Source organism: Aulonocara stuartgranti (assembly GCF_965226115.1).
Source record: "Aulonocara stuartgranti genome assembly, chromosome: 18".
Classification (NCBI taxonomy): Eukaryota; Metazoa; Chordata; class Actinopteri; order Cichliformes; family Cichlidae; genus Aulonocara; species Aulonocara stuartgranti.
Window position 1 is genome coordinate 15,966,560 of NC_138954.1, and position 22,198 is coordinate 15,988,757.

General features: G+C 41.4%; 2 protein-coding genes across 2 annotated transcripts; one reads left to right on the top strand and one right to left on the bottom strand.

Moving 5' to 3' along the window:
• The first annotated feature begins 506 nt into the window (after nucleotides 1–506).
• LOC309693675 (7-alpha-hydroxycholest-4-en-3-one 12-alpha-hydroxylase-like) lies at nucleotides 507–2,644 on the top strand. The gene has a single exon (XM_082513126.1). The coding sequence runs from the start codon at nucleotides 679–681 to the stop codon at nucleotides 2,242–2,244; it is 1,566 nt and encodes a 521-aa protein (XP_082369252.1). The 5' UTR covers nucleotides 507–678; the 3' UTR covers nucleotides 2,245–2,644.
• Nucleotides 2,645–18,780: 16,136 nt separating this feature from the next.
• On the bottom strand, nucleotides 18,781–20,628 carry LOC309693636 (7-alpha-hydroxycholest-4-en-3-one 12-alpha-hydroxylase-like). The gene has a single exon (XM_082513056.1). The coding sequence runs from the start codon at nucleotides 20,354–20,356 to the stop codon at nucleotides 18,791–18,793; it is 1,566 nt and encodes a 521-aa protein (XP_082369182.1). The 5' UTR covers nucleotides 20,357–20,628; the 3' UTR covers nucleotides 18,781–18,790.
• Nucleotides 20,629–22,198: the final 1,570 nt, after the last annotated feature.

Consider the following 22,198-nt stretch of genomic DNA (forward strand, 5'->3'; position numbering starts at 1 on the left):
GGGTCAGTCACACAATGCATGCGAGCTTTCAAATGCAGGCCGAAGTCAGCTTTTTTTCTTTTTTCTTTCTAGTTATCGCAACCATAAAACTAGAACATGTATAATCTCCAGGAAAATCTGTAAAACGCGTCCTTCCCACATGTTTCAGCTCAATAGTTTCCCTTTTGGACAAAACAGTTTCTGAGTATTGGTTTGTTTTGCTTGCCTTGAGAAATCTGCAGTTTTTCTTTTCTTTCTTTGTTTGGTGCTATGAAACATTCAGTCTGTAATGAAAATCAGCTGGCCTCGATACCTCCGATCTTTCGTCGGGGAATAAACGGATGAGAATGGAATTCTGCTGCATGCCAGATGTTAACTGATTGAAGAACTCAGTTCCAGAGAAATTTGACACTGACTTCAAAGACCATTTACGGGTTGTTGATCTTGATTTTAAGGATGTTTGAATATTATCGGATTGCATAACGGTAATTATAAGCAATTAAGATGAAAATTATTCTTCCGCGAAAGTACATTGTTGATTGAACACAATGTGAATTGTTGCTTGTATTCAGGAGACCTTTGCTTTTTTTCCCCAGGACTATTTAGTTATCAGTTCCAGGAAAGCTGAAACCCGTTGGGCTTGTCAGAGGGGAGGAGCAAAGGTCTGCTCATTATAGCAGACCTGAAACTTTCCTTCAGATGAATCTGTGCTGGTTAACTGAATCAGTCATGGAGCTGCTGCTGCCGATACTTCTTGGCTTTCTTGCTTGTCTGGTCGGAGGGCTGTACCTTCTCGGAGTGTTCAGACAGCGGCGACCAGGAGAACCCCCCCTCGATAAAGGGCTCATTCCTTGGTTGGGTCATGTCTTAGAGTTTCGCAGGAACACCTTGAAGTTCCTAGAGAGAATGAAGAAGAAGCACGGTGATATATTTACAGTACAGCTGGGAGGGTTTTATATTACATTTGTCCAGGACCCTTTTTCATTTGGGGGGTTCGTTAAGGAGAGTCGGGACAAACTGGACTTTCGAAAGTTTGCAGTGCATCTGGTGCACAGAGTGTTTGGATACAAAGCTGTTGAAGGGGAGCACATTGTTGTCCACAATTCCAGCAACAAGCATCTGAAGGGGGAAGGTCTGCAAGAACTGACCCAATCTTTTATGAGTAATTTGCAGAACATGATGTTGCACAACATTGGATCAGCTGCAGAGGACAGGACCTGGAAAGAAGATGGACTGTTCAGGTACAGCTACAATGTTGTTTTCAGAGCTGGATATTTGGCCTTGTTTGGCAATGTGCCACCCAAGTCAGAACAAAGTGAGGAGAAAGCCAAAGAGAAAGACAGAGCTGAATCAGAAGCTTTGTTTCAGGAGTTTCGTAAATATGACCAGCTCTTCCCCAGACTGACGTATGGGGTCCTCCCACCGATGGAAAAGTTGGCTGCAGAGAGGTTGAAGGCATACTTCTGGGATGTTCTGTCAATACTGAAAATGAAAACCAAGGACAATATCAGTGGCTGGGTGTGGGACATACAGCAGGGTAAAGAGGAGATGGGCATCGATATGTCAATGGTAAACAGATACATGTTTGTGCTTCTTTGGGCCTCTCAGGGCAACACAGGGCCTTCTTCATTCTGGCTGCTGCTCTTCCTCATGAAACACCCAGAAGCCATGAAAGCAGTGAAGGAAGAAGTGGATAAAGTTCTGAAAGAATCTGGACAGGAGGTCCGGCCTGGTGGTCCTATGGTCAACCTGACCCGTGAAATGCTGTTGAAAACACCGATCCTGGACAGTGCTGTTGAAGAGACCCTCCGACTCACTGCTGCACCCCTCCTCACCAGGGCAGTGATAAAGGACATGACCTTCAAGATGGCTGATGGGCGAGAATATTTACTTCGCAAGGGTGACAGAATTGCAATCTTTCCTTTCAGTTCTGTCCACCATGATCCAGAGATCCATCCTGAGCCGCACTCATTCAAATATGACCGCTTCCTGAATCCAGACGGGACCAAGAAAACTGATTTTTACAAAGCAGGAAAGAAGGTAAAATATTACACCATGCCCTGGGGATCTGGGGTCTCCATGTGCCCTGGCCGTTTCTTTGCCACCAATGAGCTGAAACAGTTTGTTTTCCTCATGTTGGTCTATTTTGAACTTGAGCTGATGAATCCGGATGTGAAGATACCTGAAATTGACCTCAGTCGATACGGATTTGGAACGATGCAACCTGTCAGAGATGTCCAGTTCAGATTCAGACTCAGATATTAAGACAGTCAGATGAAAATAAAACTGTGATTTTCTTTTTCTTTGGATCAAGATGGTTTGATGAGCACTTCCAAACTATGGAAGCAGATTTAAATCTAAAGTTTTTGACGTGTTGGTCAACTGTAACAATTCAATATGCAAATGCACTGATATTCTAGACATGTATATGTATATTGAACACATTCTGATCATAACTCTTCTTCTTTAAGTAATTTGCAGATCAGCAATCAGATTAAATCCAGTTAGAAATGATATTGATGGGCATTGTTTAAGATAACAACAATTATGATTATTGGTTATTAATTATTATTGTGAATGTTCCCTTTTTTTCTGTAATTGATGTGACATGTGCACTTAGAAATTGAGACGATTCATGTATATCGTAGTCAGTTTCAATTTTTAGTTCAATTTTCTATGTACATTACAAGTTTTTGCTTTTTGTTTTTTCCAAAATAAATTTTTTTTGTAAATGTCAGATTTTGGAGTTTTATGTGAGCCTCTTTTAAAACTCAAAAAACCAAAACAAACAAAAACAAAGTTATAGGCTGACTTCAGTCAACTCAGTGACATAGATTCTTTTACTTGTTCCCTACAACAAAATCCAATAGATGGCAGCAGATTCCCACATTCCCAATGTTTTTAAAATAAACAATAAATTGTACAAAAACACAGAATCTTAGAAGAATGATACAAATGAATACTAATATACGTGATTTTATATTTAATTTATTTTAAAATGAATGTCAGGAGTTTAAATACATACTCCAGTTTAAAAATAAAAATAAAATTAGAAACTTTTGGCAGTTATCTTATTGTTCATGCTTTACAGGTTAAAAAATTCCATTCACAGAATGGCTGGCTCACCACTTTAGTGATGAAACCTCAGTTACAAAAATGCTTTTGTGAATTTTGCTGAAGTTGCAGATAAATAGTAAGAATAAATGCATTTGCCTGATTAATAACTTAGAAGGTTATAATAAGAAGGATTTTGACATTCAAACACAAATTAATCATGAACAGAAATTATTTCAAGGTCATTCACACAAGGCAAGTCTGATTTCAAATGCAAATCAGGGTCAGATTTTTTTTACAACCATAAAACACGCACACATAGATAATCTCTAGGACAGCGTGGGGAGAAAAAAAAACAAGGAGTTTGTCTTCTGTGGTTCAGCTCAGTGCTGCTCTTTTAGGCCAAAACATGACAGTTTCTGTGTCTAATTGGAGTAAGCCAGACATGTTTTTGTTTGCCTTTGCCTTTAGTGTTCTTTGGTCTATGACTGATGCTGTGAACCATCTTTTGTAAAGTTCATTTAGCAAAACCAACAAAAACACTCCGACAGTGCAATTCCCCCTGAACTCCGTGACCTTGACCCGATGTTGCACCATATCGATTTTTCGCTTTCACGTGTTTTCTTGATCCCTTTGGTGCTCTCATCAGGAAAGTTCAATCTCACCACTAATGAAAACAGTTAAGACATTTTTAATAACACAGATTCATCACTGCAAAAGAAAGTGAAATGAAATCTTTATCAAATATGTAAAAACATGCAAAGCCAGTCAATCATTTTTGAACTTCAGCAGACTGTCTCGACTATCTACCAGACATGTGCAGAGGGGCCGGCAGGGGCTTGAGCATCTGCCCCTTTCCTGATGGGTGCCCTTTTCTTGAGCCTTTTTTTTAATGTGTGTGTAAATACAAAATATGAGTAACTGTATTCCGTTACAGTTACCGTTTAAAAAGGTGGTATTTAGAATACAGTTACTTTGTTGAAATAAATGGATTACACGGCGGTACTTCCCTGTTTCATATTGTCGCGGGTCAGGACTGTTTGGGTTTTGTTCGACAGCTATGTTCTGTTGTTCCAGGCGGCAGCGTTACGGTTGCCATGGTTACAGGGTGACGCTCTGTTTCTGCGTGTTTCCTGGGTGAGAGAGCGCCTTTTTGTTGTTGTTGTGCTAAGCTAACAGGCAGAATGCTACAGGTATAGCTCTAAAGAATGTAGCATCATAGGCAGTGTAGTCCGTGCTGCAGGGAGAATGGACTGCCATACACGTTATGTGTCTGTGAGCGAGGGAGGGAGAAAAAGTAAAAGTAAAAGCTGTCATCAAGCAAAAACGGGAGCTGGAAGCATGTAAATATAATAATAACCACTGCAGCCAAGAAGAGTGCCTGACGAGCCCAGTTGTAAGTAAGCTATTAAGACTCGACTGTACACCGCAGAGGTGTGGACTCGAGTCACATGACTTGGACTCGAGTCAGACTCGAGTCATTAATTTTATGACTTTAGACTTGACTTGAAAAAATGTTCTAAGACTTGTGACTTGACTTGGACTTTTACACCAATGACTTGGGACTTGAATTGGACTTGAACCGGTTTACTTGAAAAGACTTGATATTTTACCCCAAATATAAAATTTAACATGCATATTATATAGAGATTGAAAATGTGAGGTCATTCACGGGTAGAACCGCAAAGGATTCTGGGAACTCGTGGCAAGCGGTACTAGCGCACGCAGGCTTTCAATTAAAATCAGTTATACAGCGATAAAAAGAAACACAAAAATGTCAAGAAGCCGTTGTATTATTAACTGCAATAGCCACGGGAAGCCGACGGGTAAAGAGATCGGTTGTTATCGGATTACGTCGTTGAAGAGAAATTGTTCAAGCCATGTTTCCGAAGTAACAAAGACACGACGGATGGCCTGGATTGCAGCCATTCAAAGACCAAATATAACGTCCCAGAACCCTCCAGCTCACAGGTTAGTCTGCTCCAAGCATTTACACGAAGGTCAGTGTTTTTTAGTAGTTAATACGTCATTTTCATAACATAATTGGTGATATAGGTTACAAGCAAGTCTGGCGCTGAACAGAAATTGTCGCGCTATGCTCCTTTATTTATTGTGCATAAATAGTGAATTGTCCTGACACAATATTGCGTTTCGCTTCTGTTATTATGGTACATTGACAAAAACATATACTTTTATTCACAGGATAAAACAGGTTTTTTGTATCACTAATTGCCCAGTGCGATTACAGACTGCGGTAAAGTGAGCCGTCATTTGTGAGCCGCGGTCAAGCCAGCCGCCTCCTATCCGCGCGGTGATTACAGCATACAATATTGTTGTCACTGCTACATTTCTGTAACGCTACCAGAAATTATTTCCACTACTAATTAATTACCGTTGAGCTCAAAGGTCCTATTAATAAACGGTTAAGGAATGTGTATTTATGACGACAATTTGTGAGACTGGTAAACTTATGATACGTACGATGGTCTTTCGTTCTACACGGTGCATTTCAAGGTCCTGCACCCATCCGTCGGTAAACTGTACCTGGGCTTGTTGCAGTGACCTGAAGTTACTAAACTTCATGAGTGTATGCACTCACTCCAAGAAGCGTATGATTATAAATATGCATATAAATATGCTAAGATGAGATAGCTGACTTCAAATGTTGTCCAGGCTACGTTGGTGATACAGTTTTTTTTAATGTGTATGATATTTTTGTCATGCGATTTTAAAGCTGGTCCTACAACCGCATCCAAGAATAACATGCAGCTTATCTCAGAACTGTCGGTGAAAATTATTCTTGGAGCTAGGTTTAATTGAGCTGCATTTTAAAGAGGTGCAATTTCACAATTTGTGTATATTTTCTAAGTTCACTATTTTGTCATGTGTTGAGAAAAACACAGATTTAAAAATTACATGGTCTAATATTTACATTTAGCATAACTGCAACATTATTTTTTCGTTTTTTTTTTTTTTAAAGACTCGAAAGGACTTGAAATTCAAAGTTTCAGACTTGTGACTTGACTCGGACTTTTACACCAGTGACTTGAGACTCGACTCTGACTTGCCTGACATTACTTGAGACTTGACTTGAGACTTGAGGATAAAGACTTGAGACTTACTTGAGACTTGCAAAACAATGACTTGGTCCCACCTCTGGTACACCGTGTTCGTGTTTTCCTCCAAAAACAATAAGTTCTGTTGGAGCAGCCTTTCAACGCCTCTCTCTGTCTCTCGCAAGCAAAGTTGACCCAGACAACAAAGTAAAACTAATTTTCGGCTACGAGCCCGACACAGAATTACCATATTAGCCAGAGGTCCCTTTACTACATTCGGAGCCGCGGACCTTCAGTGACAGTAATAAATCACAGCAATAGTACATTCACGTAGTTGTAAACAGCATGATAATATATTAAGTAATCCAAAGTATTCAGAATACATTATAGAATCAGGGCTCTAGAGTGCGACCAATTTGGTCGCAAATGCGACCAAATTTTTCAGTGGTGCGACTAAAAATAAATATTTGGTCGCACCTGTGCGACCAACTGTTCTGGTAACAAAAAAAAAAATCTCTGTAACTCTCCGTGTGGTCAACAACAGACACACATTATGCCCCTATCGTGGACTAAACCAATCAGAGATAGTCAGGGGCGGGACCTCTCTGATTGGCCGTGGTCCAGTTGAAAGTGCAGGTGGAAGAGAGAGGTGAGTAGCTTGAATAAAGCGATATCAATTCATTAACGGATTCCACACAAAGACCTAAACACGGAGCGGACCCAACACATCAGAATCAGCTTCGTCTTTCTCGGCTTTCTCACCCGACGGCCTGAACACGGACACGCTGTCGGAGCTTAGCGATTCTTCGGGTCCGCGCTGTGTTTACGTCTTTTTGCGCTGATTCTGAGCTGCAGGTTTTGCCTCTCTCCAACCAAAATTCACCGAGCCTGCAGCAAAAGAAGCAGCAAACTGCGCTTCACATTTGATCAATGTCGTCATGAATTCCCTCTGACTTTTGCTGTTTTGCTTCCACCACGATAAAAATCACACTTCCTGCACAGCTCTCTCTCTCTCTGTACTTCAGGAACAGTTTCCCGTCTCAAATCTGTTTTCTGCATTATTCATTCGCTTATTACCCACCAGTCTAGCGTTGTTTACAGCGCTTTTTCTTTTTTCACTTAAATGACCTCGGACAAGAAAGCCTAATTTCTGCTGTTCAATACTGAAGAAATTTAAATTTCTTAAAATTATGCAAAATTGCAGAATATTTTTAAGGTTATCTGCTATAAAAAGCCAGACCAGGAAAATCTCCTTCATGTTTTCCTGTGTTTTATTCTCAGTTACTTTCACACAAAGGCATCTGCTGTGATTTTCACAATTCTGATGAAGTCTCATGTGTATCAGTACTGATAAATGATCAGAATTATAATATTTCTGACTGTCTGAGGCTAAATTGAATCAAATCAGGACTTTGAGAACCGGAATTGAATGGATTATAGAAATCAGTGATGATACTCAGCCCTAGTGAGCAGCCTAGGCCTGAGAGAAGTGGATGTACTGTAGCTGTGGGTAATAAGAAAAGATCAAAAGAACTATTGATAACTTTTTTGTTAAGTTAAGGCCTGATCTGTCTGAAATTCATAGCCAGTGCTCTGACACGGTGCCATCAATATTTGAATGCTGAAAAAGCACAGTGTATCCAGAAAACACATTATATGCTGCAGTAAATGCACTGCCCAAGTGTCCCCTCTCCCCACGGCCTTTCAGCAGCAGACAGCAGCAAACAGGTCGTCAGAGGAGGCCAAGATGATGATTAAGTTTTTAACATTTTCTACAATATTGACAAAGCACTTTAAGCACAAGTTTGTTAGTTAATAATTTAGAAATTAATATTGTCTGTATGGACTTCCCCCCCCCCCAAAGAAAGTGCACATGTAAAACTGCGGTGTTAAGCGATGCGGTTGAAAAATTTGAGTGCGCCTAACTTTTGTGCCGGTACGCCTAAATTTTTAAAGTTAGGCGTACCGGTGCGCCCATGTCAAAAAGTTAGTCTAGAGCCCTGAGAATACATTTTGGGGCATGTATTCTATAATCTGTCGTGTAATACATTTTAAAAGTAACCTTCCCAACACTGACTATAGTCTACAGCCCACAGGAGTATTCGTTTGTTATGTACACGTGGTTAAGTTCTCTTGTGGCAACTGATGAATTGAAACAAATGAGCATTGTTGTATGTGCACTGAGCGACAGAGCAACAAAACATTACCTGTCCTTTTATTAACTACAGAAGTAGTGGTAGTCATTAGCCGCTAGCTAACTGGGTAAGGGTGTCAGAGGTTTGTAGCTCTTATTATAATTACGATATTCAAACACACACACACATGTAACCACTGACTCATTTTAAATAGTTTAGGACAGCCAAACTACGGACCAGTTGCTAGGTTCGGCAGGGCTACAATAGAAAGCGAGGCGAATGCAGAATGAAATGGCTGGAGACAGGAATTTGAGCAGCAACAGTTATTATTTTGCACAAAAATGAAATAAACAAGACACAAATTCCACATTGACAGTAGTAGTGATAATAACCATAACAATAACAAGAAGAAGCCGGCAAAACAAAAATAACCCCAAAAATAGTCGTTTGAGCTCAATATTCAATTGTCTTTTTGTCTTTGGTCATTTGTCAAGTCAAAAATTCTTAGTCTAGTTCTTGTTCTCTTTCGTTTGTGGTTTGTGTGTTACCACTTGGGAGTCTCCGTCGAGGAAGAAGAGTAAGTTCCTCTGCAAAGTTCAGTCTGGGCTCAGGCTCGCCATCTCCATCCGGAGAGAATCCATTGGAATCCAAAATCTTAGTTCCTTCCACACGGACAAGGGAAAAAAACCTAGCCTGCACAACAATATTAACATTATTGTACACAGCCAGCTCCGTTTCTTCTCTTGTATCACAGCTATAGCTTTAGTTCTTTATCTCTTTTCACATTTCTTTCACATTACCACAGTAATACATTACATGCATGCTTTGAATATATCTCTCGTTATACATGAAATTATTTTAACCATGTAAACAACAAATGAATTTCTTGTTCTCTTTTTAACCATGAAATTATGATTAATAGGTATAACCAGCAAGATAATACATTTTTCCAATCATCCTTCAAGTATGCTAAACAAATCCTACCACAACAGCATTTCAACCGTTTTTAAACAGCAAATTACCACTCGCGAATCGGTATGAACAGAAGAAACAACTTTTAGCAACAGACTAACACATTAACTTTTCAAACCCATGGGCTAAACTCACCAAAATGTTAGAAAATTCCGCACGAGCTATCCGTGACCTGTCTCATCTATTTCCACGTGCGAAAAGATCTAGCTCATGTGAAATGATGGTCTGGTGTTTCGGAAGACGGGGTTAAAACCACCTTCAACCAATGAAAAAGGCATTTATCCCTTGTGATCCAGCAACAGAAAATAAAGTTTGCTAGAGGATCACACTTCCTTTTTTCAAAATAAATGTTTCTTTTCAAAATAAAATAATGAAAATACATTTATACAATCAAAACGAAAACAAGAAAAAAATAACAAAAGGTAGTTTTCTCTACTGGGTTACACTCTCCCCAGCTAAATGTCATGCACGTCTCGTTGCATGTGTAGCCAGTACTATCCCTCTGTACTGTTTAGGGACTCAGAAAAGGCTATGCTCAAACCCTGGAAAAGTGATTTCACAACAGTAACTAGAGGGTTTCCTAAATCAGGATAATCAAGTCTTTTAGGTGGATGTCTGATTCTTGTTGACTGTCTTACTGGTTGAGTTGTAATGGGATCACAACTGTCCATCTCATCAGGTGAGTTAACAGGCTGGTTTCCTGGTTCTTTAACCAAATTCTCAGGTGATTCATCCAATACGGTTCCCGTTCCATTGTCCACAGGATCGTCAATTCCAATCTCATCTCCATCTGGTAAGTTTTCAACAAGCACATGATTGGTAAGTTCGTCTTTGCTTGCATCTTTATCCATATTCAGCTCCTTGTTGCTAGCAATTTCAGAAAGGTCACAATCAGGTAAGTTTGTAATGTCTGGTTCATGAGAAGGTTTTGGATATTCATGTACAGTAGTAAATCTGGTTATTTCTTCACATGGGGAATCATCAACCCATTGAATGAAAAGTTCATTGTCAAGTTCCATTGATTCTTCATCCTCATTGCTTTCTGTGACAACAGTTTGACGCGTTTTAGGACGGTGAACCTGCTGTGGCTCAGATGTGTCTGCGGTGGCAACCGGGAGGAAACTGCAGGGAAGCAACAGGTCTCTGTGTAAAGTTCGGGAGGGACCTTGCTTGGACTCGGGTTTAACAGTATAAACGGGTAGGTCGCCTGCACGTTTGACTACCACATGGATGTCTGCCTCCCATTTATCAGCAAGTTTATGCTTGCCACGCAGCCGCACGTTTCTAACTAAAACCCGGTCCCCAGGTTCAAGTTCTGAAACAGTTATTTTGCGATCAAATCTGGCCTTATTCTTGTCTGCCACTTTTTGTGCGGTTTGAGAAGCTAACCTATAGCTTTCCTCTAGCCGTTTCTTGAGACTTTCAGCATATTGCGAATGTGTCACTTTTTGATCTTTGCTGAGAGGAAGTCCATATGCAAGATCAACAGCTAATCTGGGTTTTCTGCCAAACATCAACTCGTAGGGTGTAAACCCTGTTGCATCACTACGGGTGCAATTGTATGCATGTACTAATGGCATAACATAGTCTTTCCAGTGAGACTTTTGTTTGGATTCCAGTGTTCCTAACATACTAAGTAGTGTTCTATTAAATCGTTCAGTAGGGTTACCACGTGGGTGGTACGGGGTAGTTCTTATTTTCTTTATCCCAGAGATCTCACACAGATCTTTTATCAGTTTTGCCTCGAAATCAGGACCCTGATCGCTGTGCAGGCGCTCGGGTATGCCGTAGTGGACAATGAACTGGTCCCACAGGCACCTGGCGACCGTTCGTGACTTTTGATTAGAGGTGGGCAACGCGAGGGCAAACTTAGTGAAATGATCGGTTATCACAAGGATATCCCGTGTGTTGCTACTGTCTGGTTCTAGACTGAGAAAATCCATACAGACGAGTTCTAAAGGTCTGGTTGTTGTTATGTTGACCAGTCTAGCTGCTTTTTCAGGGGGACTCTTTCTCCGTATACAACGATCACATGTTTTCACTTTCTGCTCAACCTGTGTCGCCATGCGTGGCCAATAGAATCGGGTTCTGACCAGATCAAGGGTTCTGTCGATACCTAAGTGGCCCATGTCATCATGCAAACTTTGGAGCACTGAAGCTCTGAGCTCCTCAGGAAGAACAAGCTGGTGGGTCACCTGGTCTCCATCTTGTCTTTTTCTGTATAACACCTCATTGTGCATTTCCAACCGATTGAGTTCCCTAAGCAAAAGAGGGAGATCTGGGAGTTCTTTTCTAACAGTCGGTGGAGGTGTCTGACCATGTTCGATTTGTTTGATAACTTGGCTGATTGTCGAGTCTGCTCTCTGCTTATCCTTAATTTCTGATTGGGACAAGGCAGGGATGGTTGGTAAGCCATGATGTTCTTCTGAAACATAGATGTCTGGAATCGCGTCAGCTGAGAGGGTAAGCGATTCTACAAGTGTAACACCACTATCCTGACAATCATCACTGACTTTTACAAGGTGATTTTGACAGATTGCTTGGACAACATCACTATCTACAAGCTTTATGGTGTCAGTGGTGTCAGTGTCAGCTAGGTGACGCTCTACAAATTGGCTTACACGCTCCTGCTCTTTCCTGGACTGGACATCATTTACGAGTTCTCCATGAGGACGTCTAGACAACCCATCTGCGTCTAGGTTGTGCTTGCCCGCTCTATACTGTAACTTAAAGTTGTAGTTAGATAAAGCGGCAAGCCACCTATAGCCAGTGGCATCTAACTTAGCAGAGGTCAATATGTATGTGAGTGGGTTACTATCTGTAACCACAGTGAACTGACCACCATACAAATAATCGTGAAACTTTTCAGTCACTGCCCATTTGAGTGCTAAAAATTCCAACTTGTGGGCTGGATATCGTGCTTCACTTCTTGATAACCCACGACTGGCAAAAGCTATGGCTCTGAGCTGACCCTCCTGCTCCTGGTAGAGTGCTGCACCTAAGCCAGTAGTACTGGCATCGGTATGGAGCACATAAGGCAGCTTCGAGTCTGCAAAGCCTAAGACGGGGGCTGACGTTAGCTTTTCAATGATGGAGCCAAAAGCTTTTTGACACTCTGCGGTCCATCGGTCCTCAAATGGCAGTTTGGGATCAAAGTAGGTCTGGTTGGGTTCTTTGGACTTTGATTTCTTACGTAGTGGTGGGTAACCACGAGTGAGGTCATTGAGTGGGCGTACTATGGACGAGTACCCTTTTACAAAACGTCTGTAGTACCCCGAGAACCCCAGGAAAGATCTTAGTTCTTTGAGATTCTTGGGCCGTGGCCAGGTCTTTAGGGCCTGAATCTTTTCGGGATCCGTCTCAACTCCGCTTTCAGAGATTACATGCCCAAGATACCGAACTGTGGTTTGGAAAAATTTACATTTTTCCAGCGATAACTTCAGGCCATACTCTTTAAGGCGATGGAGTACCCGCATAAGTCGGCGTTCGTGTTCTTCCAAACTATCTGAGAAGATGATGAGATCATCTAAAAAGACGAGCACTTCATGTAAGTTCATATCACCAACACAGCGCTCCATCAGCCGCTGGAAGGTGCTTGGGGCGTTGGTTATGCCCTGCGGCATGCGGTTAAACTCCCAGAACCCAAGCGGTGTCACAAACGCGGTCTTTTCTTTGTCTGCCTCCTCAACTTCTATCTGGTAATACCCAGATTTCAGATCGAGGACCGTGAACCACCTGGATCCTGAAAGGGCAGAGAATGTCTCTTCCAGATTTGGAAGTGCGTAAGAGTCTTTTATTGTTTGCAAGTTCAGCTTGCGAAAGTCTATACATAGACGCACATCATTGTTCCGCTTTCTCACCACAACAATGGGAGACGAGAAAGGTGATTGAGACTCTCTTATCACACCTGCAGCAAGCAGCTCCTGCAGGTGTTTCCGGACAGCCTCAAGATCTTGAGGGTGTATAGGGCGTGCACGGTGCTTGAAGGGAGTCGGATCATTAAGCTTGATGGAATGTTTCACCTTGTTCGTACACCCAAAGTCAAGATCATGAAAAGCGAATACTTCCGGAATGTCATTGAGTTGCTTGGTTATCCTCTCTTTCCATTCATGTGGAATCAGAGAGTCACCAAAATTGAAATTCAGCGGTGTCTTACTTGTGGCTGACTCATTAACACTGGTGACATTATGCTGGGACATGATACAATGGAAAGCTCCCAGCTCTGCAATGACACAAGTAGACGGGATAGTAACATCTTGTTCTGTTTCATTTGTAATCATAACAGGCACTTTGTGTGGAGCTCGGGAAGGAAGTGTTATCAAGCAAGTTTTAACACAAAGGCCACCAGGCAAGGAAGACTGAGAGGGGTGTTCAACTATGGCACACGTGTCTGCTGCAGTACAATGAACGTTAGCAGATCCCTCTAAAACTACTGTTTGGCCTGCTGGAACTACAACTGTAGCCTTGCCTGACAGGGTAACTAACCCAATGCTCCCATCTTTGTTCTGTGTATGTCTTAGTTCTAGAGTTTTCAACAGGGCTCTAAACCCGCAAGGACTAGGTAAGTAGTCAGAAGTCTTAAGGTCCAAAAATTTTTCATAAAGGACATCAAGCGTGTTTGTTCCCACCAACACTGGGGTCTGACTGTTTGGATGAGTGTCTGGAACAACAAGAGCTAAGGTTGGTATGTCCATCTCTGCATCTAAGAAGTCTTTTGGAAAAGTAATGCATGTCTCTATATAACCCAAATAGGGGACGGGCTGACCTGCAGCACCCTCCACTTCCAAAAGATCATAGAGTGGGTTAAGATTTTGATCTGGAAAGTTCTGTTTGTAGAACGACTCAGCGACTGTGGTCACTTGTGACCCTGAGTCCAGGAGACAATTTACATTAACGCCAGAAATGCTAACTACTGCTGTGCATTTAGAGCCAACCAACCCTTTTGGCAGACTATACTCCTGTGGCTTAGTGACAGATTGCTTACAGTTAGCATGTTGCATGTACTTAGTGGGACATGATCGCCTGGCTGCAGTCTCCATTTGCCCCGCAATAGAGACTGTTTTCAGTTTAACTGTTCCTTAGTGGCTGGAGGGTTCTCAACCTCCCATTTCCTCTGTTTCTCTTTAAACAGTTTGCGCTTTTCAGCAACTAGGGCTGGGTTTGGTTCATTTTCGCAGTTTGGCTTGATGTGGCCATCTTCTCCACATTGGAAACAGTACCACGGTTTGGGTGGGGTACTTTGAGTTTTAACTGTTCGTTCTGAGGGCTCCTTGCTCACTTTGTCTGGCTTTCGGTTTTCTTTAGACTTGGTATGGGAGGCATATCTGGAATTCTGCGCTTTTGATTTCGCGGTCAGCTGCACCAGTTGGGCCTGGAGCTCTGCAACTTGCTTTGAGAGTTCTTTAATTGAGCTTAAGGTGGTTGTGTCTTCATTTTCGTCTAAGCAGCCTTTGACTGTTTGGAGGTGGTATGTCGCTTTTTGTTTCGTGATGTTCAAATGTTGCTTCATTCGCATTGTTTTGGTAGCATTTTGGTCTTCTTCTGTGCGTAATAAGAGAAGCAACTCAGGAAAAGATGGGGGGTTTATCCGTTTTTGTTTTAGTTGAAGTGCGTTTAAAAGGGAATCATCCCAGCAACCACGACAGAACTGCGTGACAAGGAGTCTGTCAACATCATTGCTTAAAGCACCACCCCGTTTTACAGTGTGAGTTAAAGCTACCTGAAGGCGTTGTACGTATGACGACGGTTTCTCACCTGGATTTTGGAAGGTGTCAAGAAATTTGGCGTAAAGCTCTCCACCATCTTGAACTGTCCCATAGGCAGAATCCAACATTTGAAGGTAGTCTGCAGGTGAGCTGTCTGGGTTCAAGTGCTTAACTACGTCAGCTGCCGGGGGTAAGAGAGACTCAAGAATCTTTCGCGATTGTTGCAGTTGCGACATGGAAGTGTCACTCAAGATTAGTTCAGCACTGGAACGCCAAGTATCATAATCTGGCTCATAGGTTGGCCGGGGGTCCTTGCCAGAAAAAGCTCTGAGTTTTTGTGAAAAATGTTGCACTGAATGATGATCTCTTCTCACAATGTGCTCAACTACTACACGCTGCACCTCAGGAGGGTTTAAATCAGGTGCAGGTATGGTGGGTATACTATGAGCTGGGTTTCTTGCAGTGTGATTTGACTGGTTCGATTGCTGTGCACCATCAACACTGGGTTCAACAGCTGAAGGCTGAAACTCAGCCAAGGGAGATTCAGGTAAGTCAATTCGCTCTGATTGATCATGTTCAGGCTCTTTGATTGATTCAGCTATCTGTGACATCATGTCTTTCAGAACATCTGCAAACCCTCGGCCGCTCATTTTGGCTAGGTTTTTTAACTCAGTGAGATATGACTTGGTTGTATCATTCCCCACACATCGCGTGTATACGCTTGCAAGAGACTGTATTCTATACTTAACCCCGCTATCGGATATGTGGTTGTAAGGTAACGGCTCAAGAGCATCAACAGCAGTACCTGAATTGTACTCAACAACAACACTCGAGATAAACTCAGATTTACCATCATCTACCTTTAAGACTCTTGAGATTGACCCATACTGTTTTAGGAATTCAGTCACCTCATCAATTTGCTCATCTCCAGCTATTTCGCTCACGATCACCGAATTTGGGACTTTAACAGATTCACGTTCAACAAGACGGTCCATTTGGGGTGCGTTATATACTTGTAATCACATGAGAAAAAGCCTCCTGGCTGGCTCGCCAAGACTTACTGTAACCACTGACTCATTTTAAATAGTTTAGGACAGCCAAACTACGGACCAGTTGCTAGGTTCGGCAGGGCTACAATAGAAAGCGAGGCGAATGCAGAATGAAATGGCTGGAGACAGGAATTTGAGCAGCAACAGTTATTATTTTGCACAAAAATGAAATAAACAAGACACAAATTCCACATTGACAGTAGTAGTGATAATAACCATAACAATAACAAGAAGAAGCCGGCAAAACAAAAATAACCCCAAAAATAGTCGTTTGAGCTCAATATTCAATTGTCTTTTTGTCTTTGGTCATTTGTCAAGTCAAAAATTCTTAGTCTAGTTCTTGTTCTCTTTCGTTTGTGGTTTGTGTGTTACCACTTGGGAGTCTCCGTCGAGGAAGAAGAGTAAGTTCCTCTGCAAAGTTCAGTCTGGGCTCAGGCTCGCCATCTCCATCCGGAGAGAATCCATTGGAATCCAAAATCTTAGTTCCTTCCACACGGACAAGGGAAAAAAACCTAGCCTGCACAACAATATTAACATTATTGTACACAGCCAGCTCCGTTTCTTCTCTTGTATCACAGCTATAGCTTTAGTTCTTTATCTCTTTTCACATTTCTTTCACATTACCACAGTAATACATTACATGCATGCTTTGAATATATCTCTCGTTATACATGAAATTATTTTAACCATGTAAACAACAAATGAATTTCTTGTTCTCTTTTTAACCATGAAATTATGATTAATAGGTATAACCAGCAAGATAATACATTTTTCCAATCATCCTTCAAGTATGCTAAACAAATCCTACCACAACAGCATTTCAACCGTTTTTAAACAGCAAATTACCACTCGCGAATCGGTATGAACAGAAGAAACAACTTTTAGCAACAGACTAACACATTAACTTTTCAAACCCATGGGCTAAACTCACCAAAATGTTAGAAAATTCCGCACGAGCTATCCGTGACCTGTCTCATCTATTTCCACGTGCGAAAAGATCTAGCTCATGTGAAATGATGGTCTGGTGTTTCGGAAGACGGGGTTAAAACCACCTTCAACCAATGAAAAAGGCATTTATCCCTTGTGATCCAGCAACAGAAAATAAAGTTTGCTAGAGGATCACACTTCCTTTTTTCAAAATAAATGTTTCTTTTCAAAATAAAATAATGAAAATACATTTATACAATCAAAACGAAAACAAGAAAAAAATAACAAAAGGTAGTTTTCTCTACTGGGTTACACACACACACACACACACACACACACACACACACACACACACACACACACACACACACACACAGTATTTTAAAGAAAATACAGATTATATTAGATTTATATTTCAAATATAACAAAATGATGATTCTTCAGCAGAAAAATTATTGTATCTCTACGGTTTAAATATTGTAAAAATTGAATCATCATAAATACATTATTTTATATTTATTGCTTTTTTTAAAAAATTTTATTACTTTATTTTTATATAAAAAGGGAAGAATTCTGGATCAGCATCATGATCGAAACTTTTGGCCATAGTATATACAGTGTTCTGGAGAAGGTATAAAATGTCACTGTATGCGCATGCGTGTGTGCACTTGTTTAATCAGCTACCATCTTTCCTATGGACTTTTTAATGTCTACAGTCACAGATCGACAGCAACATTTTACCCCATCAGGTGAAACATAGGCTATGTTTGCTTTGCATTGACCCCACCTGATGACAGTGATACAGTATGACGCGATTCCATATTAGATTCTTGATGAATTTGGGTTGTTGTTGTTCAGCCTGGTTATATGTGACCCTTTTTAACTTGTTTTGTGATGCTCTCCTTGTAATTGCATATGTATGCAATTTGCGGGGTGGGGGTGGGGGTGGGGGGTTGTCTCCCCTCTCTCAAAACATACAACTCAGACGGCAGGTATCAGGAAAATGAGGACAAGTGGGTTGGACATTGACATCAGCTGTTGTTCTAGTTCATTCTATTAAGAAAACAAGTTCGACTCGGGTAATTTTCTGCACAAGAGATAAAAAAGGTTTGGGTCATGACTTTATTGTTTTGAATTCCGAGATTAAACCCCACTGGCTGAGCAGGTGACCATATTCTATACAGCTCAATGTTGGCCCTTTGCTGTGTGTCTTTCCCTGTTATCACTCCCCTCTTTTCTATATACTTTTGACTGCTGCACTATCAAAATAAAGAAGCTGGCACCTGGGAGGAGTCAGTTCAGTTATAGATAATGCAAATGACAAAACAGACCATGTGGCTTGCAGATGTGTGCAGTTCTGCATGGCAATGGGTAAAACTGAAGAAGATACAAAGCCCTAGAAATAACAAATATAACAAATCAAATCAAAGAAAACAAGAGAACTCCATATGAAACTCTTTGCTAACCTCAACAAACCAGACTAAATGCACAGATATACATATGTAATGAGACCAGTACAAATGCAATACACATGTAGACTTATTCCAATTAAAGACTTGTTCACAGAGTAACAAAGTGTGCAGAAGCAGAATCAAAAAAAAATTCAAAAATCTGAAATTTTAACAACAAAAAAACAAATCTGTTTTCTCTCCATTGTGTATCCAGCCTCTTGCCCTATAACAGCTGGAAAAGGCTCCAATTCCACTGCAATCCTGGACTGGATAAATAGAAGGAGATGGACGGCTGGCACTGATTTTCAGAAAAATTCTACTTAATTTGGATATGGAAAATGTAACAGAAAATCTGCAATACATGTGTTCCCATGCTTCATTTTATAAGTCTCCATGTATCATCCAAAGAATTATACAAAAAAAGGTGTTTAAAGATAAGACTTTTGTTTTTATCTGATTGGCTTAATATCTGAGTCTGTATCTGAACTGGACATCTCTGACAGGTTGCATCGTTCCAAATCCGTATCGACTGAGGTCAGTTTCAGGAATCTTCTCATCAGGATTTATCAGCTCAAGTTCAAAATAGACCAACATGAGGAAAACAAACTGTTTCAGCTCATTGGTGGCAAAGAAACGGCCAGGGCACATGGAGACCCCAGATCCCCAGGGCATGGTGTAATATTTTACCTTCTTTCCTGCTTTGTAAAAATCAGTTTTCCTGGTCCCGTCTGGATTCAGGAAGCGGTCATATTTGAATGAATGCGGCTCAGGATGGATCTCTGGATCATGGTGGACAGAACTGAAGGGAAAGATTGCAATTCTGTCACCCTTGCGAAGTAAATATTCTTGCCCATCAGCCATTTTGAAGGTCATGTCCTTTATCACTGCCCTGGTGAGGAGGGGTGCAGCAGTGAGTCGGAGGTTCTCTTCGACAGCACTGTCCAGGATCGGTGTTTTCAACAGCATTTCACGGGTCAGGTAGACCAAAGGACCACCAGGCCGGACCTCCTGTCCAGATTCTTTCAGAACTTTATCCACTTCTTCCTTCACTGCTTTCATGGCTTCTGGGTGTTTCATGAGGAAGAGCAGCAGCCAGAATGAAGAAGGCCCTGTGTTGCTCTGAGAGGCCCAAAGAAGCACAAACATGTATCTGTTTATCATTGACATATCGATGCCCATCTCCTCTTTACCCTGCTGTATGTCCCACACCCAGCCACTGATATTGTCCTTGGTTTTCATTTTCAGTATTGACAGAACATCCCAGAAGTATGCCTTCAACCTCTCTGCAGCCAACTTTTCCATCGGTGGGAGGACCCCATACGCCAGTCTGGGGAAGAGCTGGTCATATTTACGAAACTCCTGAAACAAAGCTTCTGATTCAGCTCTGTCTTTCTCTTTGGCTTTCTCCTCACTTTGTTCTGACTTGGGTGGCACATTGCCAAACAAGGCCAAATATCCAGCTCTGAAAACAACATTGTAGCTGTACCTGAACAGTCCATCTTCTTTCCAGGTCCTGTCCTCTGCAGCTGATCCAATGTTGTGCAACATCATGTTCTGCAAATTACTCATAAAAGACTGGGTCAGTTCTTGCAGACTTTCCCCCTTCAGATGCTTGTTGCTGGTAATGCGGAGAATACCGTGCCACCCTTCAACAGCTTTATATCCAAACACTCTGTGCGCCAGATGCAGAGCAACCTTTCGAGCGTCCAGTTTGTCCCGACTCTCCTTAATGAATCCCCCAAATGAAAAAGGGTCCTGGACAAATGTAATATAAAACCCTCCCAGCTGTACTGTAAATATATCACCGTGCTTCTTCTCCATTCTCTCTAGGAACTTCAAGGTGTTCCTGCGAAACTCTAAGACATGACCCAACCAAGGAATGAGCCCTTTATCGAGGGGGGGTTCTCCTGGTCGCCGCTGTCTGAACACTCCGAGAAGGTACAGCCCTCCGACCAGACAAGCAAGAAAGCCAAGAAGTATCGGCAGCAGCAGCTCCATGACTGATTCAGTTAACCAGCACAGATTCATCTGAAGGAAAGTTTCAGGCCTGCTATAATGAACAGACCTTTGCTCCTCCCCCAGGATAGGTTTCTGCGAATTTGTTTGGAATTGTTTACTAAAAAAAAAAAAAAATGTACTTAAGTATCAATTGAGGACACGATTTTCCAATTGTCCTAGAGATTCCCCTCTTTCGAAATCCAAAAGAACATACTGTAGCCTGCAGTGATATTATGTTTATGTTAACAGCTCTATGACAGCAGGTATGAAGAGATTGTGGAGCAATGAGTGCACACTGGCAACAAATATCACTCTAGTTAATCATAAGTAAGAAAAATAAAGTTTTGAGGGGTCAATGGCATTGCATGCTGTTGACACTAGATGCGTGATTCTGGTTTATTTTTTACCAGAATTGTTTAGGAACAGTCAGTCAGTGTTCAAGTAAATTATAACTAAGAAGAAAACTGTCACTGTTCTGGGTAATTTTGACCCAGCTTTTTCGGTTTCTTTTATTTTGGTGTTTTTCTAGATTATGTTCATTATATTTATGTTCTGATTCCTTAGCTATCCTGTGTTGATTATTGTCAATGGAAAATTGTACTAAGTAGCCAGTATAAGCTTTTAGTGATATAAGTTTACATGTGATAGAATACTGCATGATGACCTTTTCCTTGCTTAGAACTGATTGTCCTTTATAAAACGTGTTCTGATTTTTCTATCTGAATCTTCCCCAATTCTGACCTCGCACACACACACACACACACACACACACACACACACACACACACACACACACACACACACACACACACACACACGCACGCACGCACACACGCACACACACACACGCACATGCTCACGTATCAACATTCCACTGAACAAATGTTTTTATTTTTCTTGTGTCTAAATAAAGACAAGTGCAAGAACAGAGCGCTGATCACAGGGCCCCCACTCTCGTGTGAGCGCTCTGCGACCACCCTTGCAAGAAAAATCTGCAGCGTGTGTGTGTCTTCACTCTTAGACTCTCAGCTGAAGAAGTGTCTTTTAGAATAAATCTCTTGACATTTATTATAATTATTCTGATTTAGGCTTTGTTCTCTTGCCCTCATGTTTAGTATAGGTTTAGTTCTGTGCTTAGTCTTCTCTGCTCGTGTGTCCCTCTGTGTAAAGTCCATGTTTCTCAGTCCGCATCTTTGTGAATTGTTTCTGGTTTCCTGTTTTACTTTGAAAGCTCATGTCAGTGTGTTCAGTTTTACTTCTCCCTTGTCTTGTTAACCTAATTTCTCCCAGCTGTGTCTCCCTCCTGTTTCTCATTCCCTGATTACTTCCCTGTGTATATAAGCCCTGTGTTTTCCTGTGCTCTCTGTCGTGTTGTACTTTCTCCATGCTGTGTGTTTGTCGTGGTCCAGTATTCCAGCACCTCTGTTCAGAGTTTTTGTTCTGTTCTTGTGAGTCTTATTTTGAGGAGTTTTTCCAGCAATAAAGCTGCGTTTTCAGTTTAAGTCCTGTCTCTGAGAGTCCTGCATTTTGGGTCCTTTTTCCTGCCTGCCACACAGCCAACCATGAAAAAAACAGGTTTTGACACTAGGCCTGCCAAATGGCCTTATTTTTTTTGCAGAAGAGTTTAGGATAGCTAAATAAAAATATAAAATATCAGCTCATTCGGGCCATGCCTTTTTTCGTTTCAGAGATTAAAATCAGGCACCAGTTTAGTTCTCTGGTTGTGAAGGTGATGATCTACAAGACCGCTGAAATGCATTCGTTCTTTGCTCTGTGTCTTAACGATCAGTCTCTCCCTTTCTCATTGTGCCAAATCTAAAGTTTGGTGGAGGGGAGATTATGATGTGGGGGTGATTCTCAGGAGTTGGGCTT

What these genes read in the sequence shown, in the direction of transcription:
- LOC309693675 (XM_082513126.1), top strand. Translation starts at nt 679, where the DNA reads ATGAATCTGTGCTGGTTAACTGAATCAGTCATGGAGCTGCTGCTGCCG.
- LOC309693636 (XM_082513056.1), bottom strand. Translation starts at nt 20,356, where the DNA reads ATGAATCTGTGCTGGTTAACTGAATCAGTCATGGAGCTGCTGCTGCCG.